General features: G+C 42.1%; 1 protein-coding gene across 1 annotated transcript in view; it reads right to left on the bottom strand.

The window, feature by feature from the left end:
• The window catches only part of TRPC4 (transient receptor potential cation channel subfamily C member 4), a 312640-nt gene that overhangs the window by 35007 nt on the left and 259683 nt on the right, over nt 1–17950 (bottom strand). Inside the window, exon 7 of the mRNA XM_081083501.1 lies at nt 17140–17334. Within this exon, the coding sequence (XP_080939627.1) occupies nt 17140–17334 (195 nt within the window). The remainder of the gene's footprint in view (nt 1–17139; nt 17335–17950) is intronic.

Consider the following 17950-nt stretch of genomic DNA (forward strand, 5'->3'; position numbering starts at 1 on the left):
GCACCCTCTTGCAGTTCAGGACCCCTAGCTCTTTACCACCTGGCTCACTACTCCTTAGCATTGCCACTGAGGCGGAAGAAACTTCTGCCATCACCACTGCGCTTGCCAGCCATGAGCCCAGCTTCTGGCTGACTGGCTCTCCCACTGTGGGAGCACACTGACCACCAGGGGTAAGCTCCTGTGTTGAGCGTCTGCCCCCTGGTGGTCAGTGCGCATCATAGCAACTGGTCATTCTGGTAGTTCTGCCATAATGGTCGCTTAGGCTTTTATTATATACTAGAGACCTGGTGCACGAAATTCGTGCACTGGGGGGTGGGGTTCCCTCAGCCCAGCCTGCCCCTCTCACAGTCCGGGAGCCCTCAGTGGATGTCCTACTGATGGCCACAGTCTGGCAGCAGAGGCTCAGAGCAGGTGTCCCGTGTGTGTGTGTGTGTGTGTGTGAGTGTGTGTGTGTGTGTGTGTCTGCTAGGGCCTGCCCCCAGCCGCACCACATAGGCTCAAAGCAGTTGCCGTGTGTGTGTATGTGTGTGTGTGTGTGTCTGCTGGGGGCCTGCCCCCAGCCACACCATGGAGGCTTGGAGCAGGAGCCCCTCTGTGTTGATCTCTCAGGCTCCTGGCCTCCACTGCATGTTGTACTCTCCCTTGATCTATGGCCAGGATGGGGGTGCTGCTTGCAAGCCAGGATTTCCTGCTCTTGGATCGCCATGGCGACCAGGGAGCAGGCCCAGCTGGGGGCTGCCCACAGGCCAGGCTTCTCTCCTGCTCCTGGAACCCCATGGTGACTGGGAAGCAGGCCCAGCTGGGGGCTGACCACAGGGTGGGCTTTCCTGCTCCTGTATCAGGCCCAGCTTGGGGCTGCCTGCAGGCCAGGCTTGCTTTCCTTCTCCCGGATCCTCATGGGGAACGGGGAGAAGGCATAGCTGGGGGCTGCCCACAGGCCAGGCTTGCTTTCCTGCTCCCGGATCAGACACAGCTGGGGGCTGCCTACAGGCCGCACTTTTCTACTAACCGATGGCTGGATCACCACAGCGACCCAGGACCCAGCGGCACTTTCCTGCTCTCCAATAGTCATAGGTTCCTGGCCTGGGGCGGGGCTTAGCAGTGCGGGGCTTAGGCGGCACAGGGGTCCCGGCTGGGGGCTCAGGTGGCACACAGGGGTCCCATCTGGGGGCGGGGCTTATGCCCCGCTGCCCAGGGCTGCACATGGAGCCTATATGGCAGCTTGCACTGTCCCGCCCTGCCTGTAGTATAGGATAGAGGCCTGGTGCATGGGTGGGGGCCGACTGGTTTGCCCTGAAAGTGTCCCGGATCAGGATGGGGGTCCCACTTGGATGCCTGGCCAGCCTGGATGAGGGGATGATGGCTGTTTGCAGCTGGTCACACCCCCTTCAGGGTAAGAGGTCCCCACTGGGGTGCCTGGCCAGCCTGGGTGAGGGCTTGAGAGCCATTTTCAAGCTGGAGAGCAACTTAAGCTCCCAACCTCTCCTTTTTTTCTTTTTCTTTTTTTTAAATTCTGGGATTTATTTACCTTCTATAGCTGTCACTGGAGCTGAGAGCCAGCTCCAGCTCTGAGGGCTGAAAGGTTTCTGGGTCTGTTTGGCTTCTATAATTGAAACTCTGTTGCCATCACAGCAGCTCTAAGCTCTGAGGCCAAAGCTGGCTGAAAGCAGGTCTCTGGAGCTTGTTTAGTTTCTATAATTGCAACATAGTTGCTTAGAGTGCAGCTCAGAGGCTGGCAGTGGCAGGCAGGGAATGTTGGCTTCCTCCATCACTGGAGCAAGCAAGCCTCCTGTTTGCTTCAGCTGCATTGTTGCAGGCCACCATCTTGGTTGGCAGTTAATTTGCATATCCTTCTGATTAGCCAATGGTAAGGGTGTCGGGGTTATGGTCAATTTGCATGTTTCTCTTTTATTAGACAGGATACTAGAGGCCCAGTGCACAAAAATTTGTGCACTGGAGGGGAGGGTCCCTCAGCCCAGCTTGCCCCCTATCACATACTGGGAGCCCTAGGGAATGTCCTACTACCTGCTCCCTGCTCCCCTTGGGGAGCAGGCCTAAGCCACAGTCTGGCCTCCCTTTGTGGGAGTTGACCAGGCTGATCAGGGGAAGGCATCAGCCCCATCACCGCACTGTTTCAGCCACTTCCAGTCACCGCAGCCACCAAGATGTTTTCATCAACACAGACTCCAGTCCCTTTACCATGAAAAAATGACAACTTTCTTTAGGCATTTTCAAGAAGTGTCTTTCATAGGCTATGACCTTTCTTTCTTTCTTTCTTTCTTTCTTTCTTTCTTTCTTTCTTTCTTTCTTTCTTTCTTTCTTCTTTCTTTCTTTCTCTCTCTCTCTCTCTCTCTCTCTCTCTCTCTCTCTTTCTTTCTTTCTTTCTTTCTTTCTTTCTTTCTTCTTTCTCCTCACCTGAGGATATGTTTCCATTGATTTTTAGAGAATGTGGAAGAGAAAGGGAAAGACAGAGAGAAACATCAAAGTGAGAGGAACACTTTGATTGGTTGCCTCCTGCATGAGCCCTGACCTGGGCCCGGGCCAGGAAGGAGCCTGCAACCTAGGTACATGCCCTTGGTCAGAATTGAACCCAGAATCTGTGTTGGGCAGGCTGAGGCATTATCCACTGAGCCAAACTGGCTAGGGCAGGATATGACATTTCTTAACCCTCCAGCAGCAGACCTTCCTTTTTTTCTCCAGCAGTGTGGTAAAAAAAAACCCCTAGATCACCTATTTGGACCCTTATTACCCAGTTACTAAGAATATTATCAGTAGCATACAGGGAGCTTAACCAATCAGAGTCAGAAAAGGTGTTTCCTCTGTAGTTCACACCAATTGCCAGCTCGGCCCCTGTCCAGGCCTAACACCTCTGGCGAGTCATTAGCCCTGGGCGGGGGCACCCCCAGCTCCCTGCCGCCACCGTCATCAATGATCGCTGGCTCAACGATCGCTGGCTGGCTCCACCCCAGCCCAAGCCTAAAACCTCTGTCCGAAGCTTTAAGCCAGGGCCGGGGCACCCCCAGCTCCCCTCCACCACCCCCATCAATGATCGCTGGCTGGCTCCTCTCAGGCCCAAGCCTAAAGCCTCTGGCCAAGGTTTTAGGCCTGGGCCAGGGCACCCCCAGCTCCCCACTGCCGCTGCCATCAACCATCGCTGGCTCAACAATCGCTGGCTGGCTCCTCCCTGACCCAGGCCTAAAGCCTCAGTCCATGGCTTGGTGCCTACATATGCAAATTAACCGCCATCTTGGTTGGCAGTTAATTTGCATATCTCCCTTATTAGCCAATGGGAAGTGTGTCGGAGGTACAGTTAATTACCATGTTTGTCTATTATTAGATAGGATAATATATAAAAATATATAATATATTATATATCTATATTTATATCATCTATATCTATATCTATATCTATATCTATATCTATATCTATATCTATACACATTAGAGAACCAGTGCACAAAAATTTGTGCACTCAGAGGGGTCCCTCAGCCCGGCCTGTTGCCCTCTCACAGTCTGGGACCCCTCGGGGGATGTCCACCTCCCCGGGGAATCGGGCCTAAGCTGGCAGTCAGACATCCCTCTGGCAGCCCGGGAGCCCTCAGGGGATGTCCACTTGCCAGTGGGGAGCAGGCCTAAGCTCCATTCTGACATCCTTAGCGCTGCTGAGGAGGCAGGAGAGTCTCCTGCCACCACTGCTGTACTGGCAACCATCAGCCTGGCTTGTGGCTGAGCAGAGCTCACCCTGTGGGAGCACACTGACCAGAGGGGGCATCTCCTGCATTGAGCATCTGCCCCTGGTGGTCAGTGTGTGTCATATTGACCAGTCATTCCCAGTTGTTCTGCTGTTAGGGCCAATTTGCATATTACCCTTTTATTATATAGGATAGAGGCCTGGTGCATGGGTGGGGGCTGGCTGGTTTGCCCTGAAGGGTGTCCCGGATCAGGGTGGGGGTGCCGTTGGGGTGCCTGGCCAGCCTGGGTGAGAGGCTGATGGCCGTTTTCAGGCTGGCCACACCCCCTTCAGTGTGGAGATCCTCACCTGGGTGCCAGGCCAGCCTGGGTGAGGGGCTGATGGTCGTTGTCAGGCTGGCCACACGCCCTTCAGGGTAGGGGGTCCTGCTGGGGTGCCTGGCCAGTCTGCGTGAGGGGCTAATGGCTGTTTTCAGGCTGGTCACAGCCCCCAGCCACCCAAGCCACCAGTGGAGGCTGGCTGAAAGCAGGTATCAGGGATTTATTTATCTTCTATAATTGAAACTTTGTTGCCTTGAGCCTAGGCCACAGCTGGCCAGGGCAGGGGGGAAGCTTGGCTTCCTCCATCACCAGGGCAACCAAGCCTCCTGCTTGCTCCAGCTCCATGGCTGCCACCATTATCTTGGTTGGGTTAATTTGCATATAGTCGCTCTAGTCGGCTGGTGGGCATGGCTTAAGGCATAGCAAATGTACAGTCAATTTGCATGTTTGTCTTTTATTAGATTATATATATATATATATATATATATATATATATATATATATATATTTCATATTAATTAAATACTTTGGTGAAGTACTGCATAACATCTTTTTACTATAATTAAGTGATCCAAACTCTGGAGCCATGAGTAGAAACACTAGTTTTGTTTTAGTTTAAATTGCTGACACCAGTGATTTTGTAAACAGGAGTTTCTAATTAAAGCTACAAGCTGTAAGTGCTTGCTAAAATGGACATTCCCTATGATTCTAGTACACATTAAAGTTTGAGAACCAGTGCTTTAATACTGAGAGGGTTTTGCTGCTAAAATGAGATTTAGCAAAAAATTCCCAATAGGTTCCCCTTAGGTAGGATTTTTTATGATTTCCCAGAGAGAAGCCATTTCCCAATGAGTTTCTTCCTATAGTAGAGGTTTTGATCAATAAAACATTTCTGCTTCATTTATGCTTTCCCCAAAAAGTATTCCAAGTGAAAGGTTAATTTACCTGGAACACCTAGTTATCCATATAAGAAAGTCCTGTTAGATCTGATCAAATAATTGAATCGATATCCCCTCCCCTGGGATATTTTGCTTAGACCACATTCCATTTGCTAAGACCACTATCTTTCCCCTCAGGACATGCCCAGGATATGGACCTGCCCAGAGAAGTCCCTGCCAAAAAAGCCTGCCTAGAGTCCTATATATGAAAAGATGTTCAAACTCACTGCCAATCAGGGAAATGCAAATGAAAACTACAATGAGATACCATCTTACACCAGTTAGAGTGGCTATTATCAGCAAGACAAACAACAGCAAGTGTGGGAGAGGTTGTGGTAAACAGGGAACCCTCATTCACTGCTGGTGGGAATGAAGACTCGTACAACCACTTTGGAAAGCAGTCTGGCGATTCCTCAAAAAATTAAAAATAGAGCTACCATATGACCCAACAATCCCACTCCTGGGTATATACCCAAAAAACTCAAAATCATTTATACACAAAGATATATGTCCCTCTATGTTCATTGCAGCATTATTCACAGTGACCAAGACTTGGAAATAGCCAAAGTACCCTGTGATAGAGGACTGGATAAAGAAGATGTGGTACGTATACACAATGGAGTACTACACGGCCATAAGAAAGGATGAAATAGCATCATTTACAATAACATGGATGGACCTTGAGAACATTATGCAAAGTGAAATAAGTCAGACTGAAAAAGCTAAGAACTATATGATTTCACTCATATGTGGAATATAAAACTGAAATTTATGAACACAAACAGCAGTGTGGTGGTTGCCAGAGTAAGGGGGGTGAGGTGTGAAAGGGGTCCTAATATAAGATTTAACTTTGGGTGGTGGTCACATGGTCCTATATACAGATTTTGTAAATTAGTAATCCACACATGAAACCTATATGTTCATGATGACTAATGTCACCCCAATAAAATTTAATTTAAAAAAGAAATAATAAAATAAAAATAAAATAAAATATCTGACTCCCTGTTCCTGGCTGCTGGCATTATTTGGGGGCTCAGCCCATCTGATTACCAGATGACCTAATAAATGTATAACTCTTTACCACTTTTGGCCTTGTGCATTACTCCTTCAGTGACCCTAACAAGTCCAAAGTTGTTTTTTTTAAGAGTTATTTAATTCTTCAGGGTTAATTGTTACCCAGTGGTCATAAATAGCAAGATAAAATCACCAGTGATGGAATCTAGAGAGGACCAATGGTGGTAACCCTGAAGGGCAGGGAAGAGAATGAGCACCTGCTAGGTGACAAGAGTCAGTAAGTGAATCACAAATAGGAAGGTTAGAGAAAAATGACTCAAAACATGCATAAACTCTACCGAGAGTTTAGTTTTAATTTTCTGTTTCAAAAATGTGGCTTAAATATAAGCAAGTTAGGATGAGAGCAGAAGGCATGCCATCTTGTTAAATGAGAACTTTGAGATACAGGTATCTAAGAGGAAATTGAAAACAGTGATAGGATCTGCAAGAGCTGTTGAGAAAACTTAAAAGATAAATACACAACATGGAAGGTATTGTTGCATGCTCATCAGACTTTTCAGGGAAACAATTTAAGGCAGTGAAAAGCACATTAGACTGGGAAACAATTACCCAGTTTTTTTTTTTCCCAGCTCTGTCACCAAGGGATCCTGAAATGCTGAGCAAGGTAAATAAGTTCTCTTTTAAAGGAAATGGTTGAGTTAAATGATTTCTAAAGTCCCTTTGAAGTGTGATTTGATATTCTAAGCCATATCTTGGTTATACAAAGTGACTTCCACCTTTTTATTAATGAATATGTGTATATCCCCTTGTCTTCATGTTTATACAAATAACTATCAGGAAGATTATCCAAACTGAAAGGAATTCAGAACAAAAGCAATTACTTTTTGATTCTCATTTAACTCCTCTTATTGAAGCATCCATCTTATATAAAAACTGCTGTTTGAAATTTTAACCCTGCTATTCTGGCTTCTGTATTAAATAATAAGGAAAATAAGACTACTCCCATTCCAGAGAGGCCATAAACTATGCCCCAGAAAGAGTTGTCAGTGCTGACACCAGGCCAGCCAGGCCTTGAGATATGGTCTCATGGCCCCTTCCCAGCACGCAGGCCTTCTTTCTCAGAAGGCCCGGAAGTCTCATTCCAAATTTGGGAGACAAAGGACTGAAAAAAGTATAAATAAAGAGAGTTTCCTCCATGTTGGGGGCCCAGAATTTGAAAGACACATTTTTCTCTGGGCCTGCACAGAATTTATAAATAATGTAACTCCCTTTCTCTAAGTGTGGCTTGCTTTTTCTCTGGTCTTCTGAAACATTATTATCAGAATCTTCTTAATTTGGCTTTCATTTATCTTATATTTTTTTCTTACAAATAATATGCATTATTTATTTTCATCTAAAATATAAATGTCTAAAACTCAACTATGAGTATACAAACCAAACTAATATAACCTCATTCTGGAAATGTAGTCTAGATAAAGAGTAAATATATAGCATTAATTGAGTTTGGTTAGGCTGGTAGAGAAGAGGCAGGATTGAGAGTGGGATGAGGCTGGAGAAGAGACATGACTCGCAATATTTATTTAGTTTGTCATAAATTCCCGAAGCATAACAATATCCAAAGGTTAGTAAAATTAACATGGATAAGGAAAAAGAAATGGTTTGATATCACAGTTAATCTTTAATTATCTTTATGTGTGTTTGGGGCAGAAATAGAATATTGGGGACCAGCTGTAATTATGAGAAATATTAATCATGTTCTGTTAACCATGATGTTTTGTTCTGATTAAAGAAAGCACATTCTAACCTGGCTGAGAATTTTACCAGGGATCTCAGAGCTCACCTGGAAATTTGGCCCCTCCTCCCCACCTGAGATCTGCCTATTATCATGGAAAGATGAACAACCTTGCTGCAGAAAGGAAATAATGGAGACCAGGATGTGGGCAAACCCTCAGCCCACATTGTCCACATTGCTTGTAACCTGTAGCTATTATACCCATTCTTATTCTTTTTTCCTACTTCCCCATGCCTATAATACCCATTTTTATTTTGCATACTCATTCTTATACCTTTGCCCACTTTCCCATGTAATCTTTGTCCTTGTACCTCATATAAGCAACTGGGCTATGGCAAAGGGAGGGTAGAGAGCAGATTTTCCTGGATGACCTGCTATTCTCCCATACTGCCAGCATTATTGAAATTGGTTGAGTCATATGATTCAACCCTGTCTCTGCTTAATTGGCTCAAGCAGTGACAGGCAGCCCAGACCCATTGGTTGTCCGGTTTCATGTGCAGCAACTTGAATCAAAATACTTAAATTTAGAGAAAGGAATATAAAAATAAAATTTTCAAGCCTAGCAATGCATAACAAGTAAAGCTTTTAAATTCTACCTTCTCCCCCTGAAAGGAGTGAATCATTGTTTTAATAGGAAAGCCCAAGTCAGTGTTAAACTCCTTTTTGCATCTAAGAAATGATGGTAACATATTCCTAACAATGCATCAAAAGTGTGGTAATTCTATGGGGTGTGGGAGGGAGAGTTGGAAGTCAAAATTTTGGAGTGGTTCTCCATGATTCTGGTGGCAGCACACATGAATTTCTTAAAATATTAGAACAGATCCTCATATCTTCTTATAAGTTTTGTGGCATATTAAAACCCAAAATTCCCACTGCTATGGCCCAAAATGAAAATAGTAAAGACAAATTTATTTTGCATGTACTCTTTATTTTTGGACCCAGAAACACTTTTTAAATCGATATACTCCTATGACAGATAACATAATATAGTATTATTCACTAATAGCTTCTTAGGGATTAAATAAATTTCTTATAAATTTAAGAAAAACATAGAAAAAAGACAAGTATATTTTGATGTGGAAAGGAATAAGCCAGAGTTTGGCTTTTTGAAACCCTTCCCTGTTTATCTTAAAAGAAAACATTATCTCTTACACTGTTTAAATTGTCTTTTGCATGTGACTATCTTACAATGTTAAATATATTACATAGCATATCCTCCTATATAATAAAAGGCTAATATGCAAATAGACTGAATGGCGGAACAACTGGAACAACCGAACAACCGGTCGCTATGATGTGCGCTAACCACAGGGGGCAGGTGCGGAACATGGCGGGCATTGGCTGCAGCGGGATAGTGGACGAGGTGAGCAGGGGTGACAGACCAAGGCGGGCGCTGGTCACTGTAGTCAGGGCGAGCCTCTGGTGGTTACTGAAAATCTTTGCTCCTGCATGCTGCAGTCCCACCCGGCGCTTGCACCCGCAGCTGGTGCTGGAGCTGCTGTTCGCATCCGCTGCTGGTGCCCAGTGCTGGTCCCAATCACTCAGTGCCATCAGTGGGTGCGAACAACCCTGATCGCCCCTGAGGGCTTCTCCACCTCCCCCTGCTCCTGAGGGGCGATCAGGGCACCAGCTGCTGCTCACACCTGCTGCTGGTGCCTGCCTGAATAGCTCTGCACCATCAGTGGATGCAAGTGGGGCCTGCGCTGTCATTGCATGGGAGCAGCGGCAGCAGGAGTGGGGCTGCTGGTAGGCAGGGGATCGGGGGCTATGGCAGGAGGGCCTGGGCGGGGGTGCGGAGGATGGGTTGAGACTGGCCCCTGTGCTGACTGCAATCCACAATTCCTTTCAATGTGCATGAATTCGTGCACTGGGCCCCTAGTATTATAGTAATATGTTCTCATATCTGTTTCTCCCATAATAGAAACACGAACACCACCCCCAATTCCTAGCTCAATTACTAGCATGTGGAACACATGCAATAATTGCCTATTAAAACTAAATCATTACATTTATTTTGCAACCATATGTGGTTTTTGTAAATAATTTCAACTTATTTTTTTAACAGAGAAATTAAATATTTGGAGTAAATTAATTTAACTTTTTTTAGAATTGTTAGGAGCAGGAGGAAGAAAGAGAATAGTGGAGACTAGTTATAGTGATAAGAAATATTAATCATGCTCTGTTAACTGTGATTGTTTTGTTCTGATTAAGAAAGCACATTATAACTTAGCTGGGAGTTGTACTCCCCTGGACCTAGGAGCTAACCTGGAAATGCAGCCCATCCTCCTCATCCCAGAGATGCCTATTCTCTTGGATGAAAAGATTAATAACCTTGTTGTAGAAAACTGAGATGTCCAACCCTTCGCAAACCCCCAGACCTCATTGTCTGTAATCTGTAAACATTATACCCATTTTTATTCCTTTTGCCTACTTCCCCATGCCTGAATACCCATTATTATTTTGCAAACCCATTCTTATTCCTTGGTAATTATAATATAAAGGCATATTAGTATACATCCCAAAGCAATTTATCTTAGAAGTTCAAAGTGACTATTGAATGTCAGGGTATTAATTCCCAAAACATCACTATGAGAACTTTAAAAATTAAGATATGAAGTGAGAAATAAGTGAGGAATGATTTGTCTCATGTCAGTGGTATGATGAAAGAACATACCTAAGTCCATGTATTTTCTGCTTTCCAGTAACATTTTTCAAAGGAAGTATAATTTTCCAGTATAAGAGAAACATGTTTCTGAGCAGTCATAATGTTTTTTACAAACACAACTTCTTGGCATTTAATATGATTGAGAGTAGAAACAAAATGTTGGACAATTAAACATATTCTGAAATTGTTAAGGGAAGAAACATAATATTCTCCTAGCTATTGGTTATAAGAAATAAAATAATAAATATTAATCATGCTCTGTTAACCATGAATGTTTTGTTCTGATGAGAGAAAGCACATTCTAACCTTACTGGGAGTTGTATTCCCTGGGACATGGGAGCTAATATCGAAATGCAGTCCATTCTTCTTCCCAAGAACTGCCTATTATTATGGAAAGATTCACATCCTCGTGGCTGGAACAATCTAGTCTAGGAGGCACCTGCTCTTTACAAACCCCAATCCCTATTACCTGTAATCTAGTCCCAGAGTGCCCAGAGGTGCCTGCCCTCTTGAGACCCCTGCCCACCCTGAGCTTGCGTGACTTGTAACCTGTAATGATTATCCTGTGCCTACTTTCCCATGCCTGTAATTCCTACTTCCCCATGTAATCTTTGTCCTTTTACCCAATATAAAGCAGCTGGCTTATGGTGGGGTGCAGAGCAGATTTTTTGTGTATGACCTGCTGCTCTCCTGTACTGCTAGCATTATTGGAATAAACACTCATGTATGATCCAACCCTGCCTCTGCTTAATTGGCTGAAGTAGTGAAAGAAAGCCCGGAACCCTTGGTTGTCAGGTTACATAATCTAGTGACTCTGGTGGGATGTAAGCGAGCGACTCCTCTGGGGTGAATACTGGCGATCCAGCTTGCTGTCTGGACTAGGGGTTCCTGGGACTGAGGACTGGACTCTTTTATTTGCAGCACTGCCAGGAATTTTCCTGTTTTGAGTCCCAGCCCCAGCCTCAGCAATCTCCATCATCTCACCTAAGATGTAAGTTGAATCAAGCATTTCTGTATGACAGAAGAATCAATCTTGTTTGTATGGCCCGAGAAGCATTTGCTGCCTCTCATCTGGGCTTAAGGCATTCATTTACTGGGTGAGCCTGACCAGGTCCTGATAGCAAGAGACCTCTAGTGGTCCTTGCCTGGTATTTGAGCCCTTAGTCTGATCCATTCTGGGACAAGAGACATTGCTCTGCTTCAGTGTTTGTGTTTTTTGTTTGTTTGTTTGTTTGTTTGTTTTTTAAATGCAGGGCATTCTGAAGTTTCTGTGGCTGGACAGACAAGAAGCATGGTGTGAAGCTCTTGTCTGGGGGTTGTGTGTGCCTGTAAATATGATGCATAGAGTATCTCTGTTGATTGTTATTTTGTGACTCTTCGTTGTCTGGTTTACTTGTTTAAAGATGGGGCACATCCCACTTTTCTGGGGGCCCCAGCTGCTTGTGGCAGGCTGAACCCATGGCATGGAGGAACTTCCCAGCAGCTGCTGAGAATTCTTAATGTTGGGGACCCTCCCTGCTTTCCTTCTCAAGACATCAGCCACTCCAAATTCTTTGCTAGTGAGAGTTTTGTCTGTCTGTAATGTAACTTTGGTTAAGGGTGTTCTTTGCTTCCTTTCTTATCTTTGGGGGACTTAGTTTACTCTTTGTTATTTTATGAACACTAGGAATCCTCTGTTTCTGCTGTTCAGGCTTGCACTACTCAGAATAAAAGGTCATTTGCTATGCTGGGTTAGTGTAAGATAATATTCTAAAGTTAATGTCCCAGTCCCTAGTATTGGGAATACTCATCTATTTTCTTTAGGGGTTGTTTTTGTTTCTATTTTGAAATAGGGTAAGATCTCTTCTTATATGCAAGATTTCATGTTGTTACAGTCTACTCAGAAAGAAAATTATGGGAAATAAAACTTCTACCCACCCCCACCCCCCAAGTTTTTCTCCTAGAAGGGCCTGAACTGCAGAAGTGCCCTCAAGGAAGGGGGCCACTCCCACTTTGTAAAGTCTTTGGTAACTTAAAACTTTGGTTCTGCTGGTTTAAGTAGTAGAAATTATTAAATATCTATGTATTTTGAAATAACAGGATACTGAAATATTAATCTGAGTTTGCCTACTTTTGACCTTTTATTACAGAAAAGCTAGAAAATACACTTGAAACTGTTAGTGAATGTTTTATAATAGAAATATGTCTCTCAAAAGTGAAAATATACTTGCCAATCTAAATAATGCTGCTTACTTTTTAGTGATCAACTAAAAATTAAGGTTTCTGAGAATTAAGAATTCTAACCAATTGGAAAGAAATTATATAGTTTTGGTAATAGAAAGAATGAGGCATGAAGATACATTTTGAAGAAAAAAAGAAAGTGAGTTCTAAAGCTGGTTATTTCTGAATACCTAAGAAGGTTTGTGAAAGTTGTAGAAAGGTTTGTGAAAGTTATGGAAGGGTTGTGAAGAAAAATATTAAAAGGAAATTATAGATAATCTGAATAATAAATTTAATTTCATAAATGAGTCTAAAGTAAGCTAATACAGAATTTGTTTACTCTTTTCTAGTCTGCTAAAAGGTAAAAAAAAAAAAAAAAAAAAAAAAAAGTCTTTTCTGTTTTTTCCCAGGAAGCAAAAGTTCTATAAATTATGGCAATGGTTATATATTATGTTATATTAATCAGGTACATGATTGCTTAAAAAGTCTACCTTCTTAATTGTGGGAACTGAAGTTTTGCTAGCCTATGGTTGTATTTAATACCTTTTGTCACTTTGATTGAATAATAATACTGTTGCATAATAATAATAATAAGGATGATATATAACCTTTTGGTAAAATAAGTTTGACAACCTTCCCAGGGGTTTGAAATTTTAAGAAACTTTTCTTGACCTAGAATTGGCTTTAGGTCATTCCAATTGGCCCTTGAATGCCTCAAGGATTTGTTTTATCTCCTTATGAAGGAAAATTTTCTGCTTAAGGTACATGGGAAGCTTTGTCAAATAAAGAAATAATAATTCTGGTATAATTTCATTTATAACTTAATTGTCATTCTGAAATATTGTGTCATTTAATTTATTTATTTATTTATCCTTTTTAAAGATATATATTTTTATTGATTTGAGAGAGAGAGAGAGAGAGAGAGAGAGAGAGACATCAATGATGAGAGAGAATCATTGATTGGCTTCCTCCTATATGCTCCCACACTGGGGATCAAGCCCACAACCTGGGCATGTGCCCTGACTGGGAATTGAACCGCAATCCCCTGGTTCATAGGTCGACACTCATCCACTGAGCCACGCCAAACAGGGTTAAATATTGTGTCATTTTAAATTTCTTCTTGTCATTTAGAGACAGTCACTGTTTTGTTATGATGCATTTGGAAAAATGTTACATCTTCCAAGGGATCCATGGAAAGGACTCTGACATTTTCAGATCATCCCCTTCTAACTGGATGAAAATTATTAGAACTCTACAGAGTATCTGGATTTATAGAAGTATTGGCAGAAAAAAATCAGGAGAAACAAAAAAATGATTGTGGGACTGAATGAACAGAAAAGAATTATATATTTTTTGTGGAAAATATTGCTGATTTTTAATCTTTTTTGTTTTTCAGACATAAGGAAACTTGATTCTTTTCTCAAAGCAATTTGGTAAATTATGTATTTTTCTCCGTACCTTATCCCTCCAGAACTTGGCAATTCTTACTAAGTGAGTTATGGCAAGATGCTTCGTTGCATGAATTCTATAAGACCTGTTTCTAATTGTGTTTTATGAACCAAGACTGACTGTAATGTCATGTCTGAAAGAGAAATGCCTGGACTCTGGATGTCACCAGAAAGCTTTAAGGAATGAAGACTAACTTTGAAGCCAATAAGTGAGCCTTGGAGAAATAGCCTGATACCTTGCTTGGTCAGTGGTTCATGGCAGTCTTTCCAGGTAAGGAACAAAAGTTGCTTTCCTGAGAGATGGCAATGAAGAAACCTCAAGTCATATTGGGAACCTCAAGAATGTGAGGAAATTCACCCAAGTCAACAGGTACTGCAGGAAAACCTGATGGCACCTAAGTGGCTCACTGTCTTTGCCCTGGGGGGATAATTAAAGCTCAGTCATGAAACTCCAGCAAATATTTTTTTTAAAAAACCTATATGATCAATTGCTATTCTTATTGTGTTCATGTAAGTGATCAGGCCAAATTGAAACTAGATTTAATACAATAAATCAATTGGTCTTAATTTGGCTCCTTAATAAAGATGAGGGTGATTTTTTTTTGGGGGGGGGAGTAATTGTGTTTCAGTAGATTCTATAAGACACAATTGTGAATATTAGACTCAAAGCTTTATTTTTTACCTATGAATTAAACTGGATCCTGAATTTATCTCTAGCTTTTACCCCAATAATACAAAAATTTATAACAAACTTTGTCTCTACCAGATTACAAGCCCTACTTGTACTCAAGGAATACCACCTCTAGACACCATTGCCACCTCCTTCCATGCCCAGGCTTCATTGTACCGCTGACAGAGAGCAAGGGTCTCTTGGCTCTGAAAGAAAACTTCATCCCTCTTCAGCTTGAAACAGCTACAGAAGAAACCCTGTGCCCCTTTTCTCTGAAAGAATTCAGAGCAGGATCCTTGAAGGGGGATGTGGTAGTCAGACAGACATGAGCAGAGCAAAGACGATAGGCCAACTGGGGGAGAAATGGATGGGACCCTGAGACATGTATCTCACCACTCCAACTGCTCTGAAGCTGGAAATTGAGGAACCTATGTAGAATAGAACTTGACATTTTGCCTAGTTGGAGTTGGGATACCTATTGTTAATATATTGAATTATACTCATTCTACTTATTTTGGGAGGAAAGTCATATACTGGGATCTTTGTTTGTTGGGACCCATTGTTTGGGAAAAGGATGCCGGGATGTTTTCTCTAAAGGTTACCGCAGTAGTTACCTGAGGCGAATGTGAGACATTTCACTGGGAGTGCTTCAGTATCTAATAACTACAATATGAATTGTTCTGATAATTACACAATCCCTTATAATAATGGACATACTAAGCTGCCAGCTGGTTGTTTTCTGATATGTGGGGTAACTATCTATTCATATATCCGTGCTAACAGCACCTGTTCCTTAGGACGACTGACTGTCTTTATGTCTCAGAAACATCACAGTGTCCCAACCAAAAAGACCTTCTCACAGCTGTGGCACCAGACTGCAACAATGATCTCCATCTGTGGAGCCCTGCTGAATATATTTCTTTGAACATTTTGGTAATGGTAGGCTCCTTTAATGTAGAAGTGACCTGGCTGGCTTGAGCATGGTAAAAGCTCCAAATGCCACTTCCAGGGCTATTCAAGGGATAAATTGAGAGCTGAGAAATATCAGGGAGCAGTTCTAGAGAATTGGGCAGCAATAGATTATTCGTTGTTGCAGCAAAAACACAGTTGTGAGGAATTGAAAGAAATGTTCTGTTTTAATCTCTCTGACAATTCTCAATTGATAGAAAACAACATTCATCAAATTAGGGAAACCATCCTCAAGATCGTACATTTGCTGTATTCTATCCCTGGGAACTGCTTTCAAAGCAAAAGCAAATATAGTCCAGCAGGATGAGATTTTTCATCTAAACCTAATCTCATATATATGAGATGATAAAAAAAAACAAAACAAAAAAAACTAGTGGGGAATGTTAGGGGTAGAAACATAATATTGGGGGACTAGCTATTAGTTATAAGAAATAAAATAAGAAATATTAATCATGCTCTGTAAACCATGATTGTTTTGTTCTGATTAAAGAAAGGACATTCTAACTTGGCTGGGAATTGTACACCCCAGGACATGGGAGCTAACATTGGAATTGGAATGCAGTTCATCCTCCTACCCAAGAACTGCCTGTCATTATGGAAATATTTACAACCTTGTGGCTGAAACAATCTAGTCTGGGAGGCACCTGCTCTTTCCAACCCCCAGCCCCTATTACCTATAATCTGGTCCCGGAGTGTCTGGAGGTGCCTGCCCTCTTGTGACCGCCCTCCCCCTGCTCCATGCCTGCATGACTTATAACCTGTAACGATTATCCCATGCCTACTTTTCCATGCCTGTAATTCCTACTTCCCCACATAATCTTTGTCTTTCTACCCAATATAAGCAGCTGGCTTATGGTGGGTTGAAGAGTAGATTTTTGTGGATGACCAGCTGCTCTCACATACGGTGAGCGTTATTGGAATAATCACTCATATATAATTCAACCCTGCCTCTGCTTAATTGGTTGAAGTAACGACAGACAGCCTGGACTCTTTGGTTGTCCAGTTACAAAATCACTGTGCTTGAATATGGCACAGTATTTTCTAGTTATAATATTCATATAATCATTTAATTGAGAACATTTTATCAAACATAATATGCTCTTGTGTTAGACTCTAAGAATAATGGAAAATATTCAATATGACATACAAATATATTTAAATACACAATTATTTTTAAATTATTTTTGATGATGCTTTACTAGAAATGAATTATAGTCATGTAGGTTTCTGTTGTTGTTTTATTTTTATTGTGGAAAGTATTACAGATGTCCTCTTTTTTTCCTCATTGTACCCTTCTAGCCCACACCTGCCCTTGACCCCAAGCCTTCTACCACACTATTGTCTGTGTTTGTGAGTTATGCATATATGCTTACAAGTTCTTTAGTTAAAGAACAAATAAAATAAAGAGTAATACTAACATGTTATGTTCTTACCCCTATTGTTCCAAAGCTTTCTGGTTTTCTTCTTATCTTTTTCTTGCACAGGTGTGTCCATATCCATTTGATCAGGTACCAAAGAGATTTGGGGCTTGGAATGACATTGAAGGGAGTAGGCAGGGTACCTCCTTCTTCAAAATAACTCATCCAAAGCTTTGTTCGAGCAAATTTCCATTCTATATCTGCATGGTCCTGAAGAGAAGAACATGATAACTGCTGACAGGTTTCTTAATTATTAATGTCAGATAAACATCACAGAGAGCCTTTAACCTGACTTGTGTAGCTCTTGGAACATTAATTACTCATGAAAACACTGCTGACTCTTGGAGATAGTCATCTAAACATTTCAGATGATGGCTTATACTGGTAAGAGTCACAGCTTTCTTGTAACTTTTCATCCTTCCCTCTTCCCTGAAACAGACATCTAAAATAATTCCATGTTAAAGAGACTACAGTGATTACTTATGCCTTGAGGATGAATTTTAATTTCCTGCATTGCTCAGTTTCATTAGCTCAGTTTCATTAGATTCTGGCCACAAACAGGGCTTTATGTATTATCCAAGACTTTGAACCCCTACTTATGTGAATGTCACCCTCATGGCTGCTCATGGCTTAGCTTCCTGGTATTTCTAGGAAAAGTCTTATTTGATACATTTCCATGTGAATAATTAGTGACCACCTTTAGGGAACAGACATAAACTCAGAGAGAAGTTCCTCTAACAAATGTAGAGTTGGGACTATGACACAACATTGAACCTTGACTTAATCCTGGCCAAATGGCACCAGATAGGAGTATGACTGGTGGTTG

Source organism: Myotis nattereri, assembly GCF_964212035.1.
Source record: "Myotis nattereri genome assembly, chromosome: 2".
NCBI classification, from domain to species: Eukaryota; Metazoa; Chordata; class Mammalia; order Chiroptera; family Vespertilionidae; genus Myotis; species Myotis nattereri.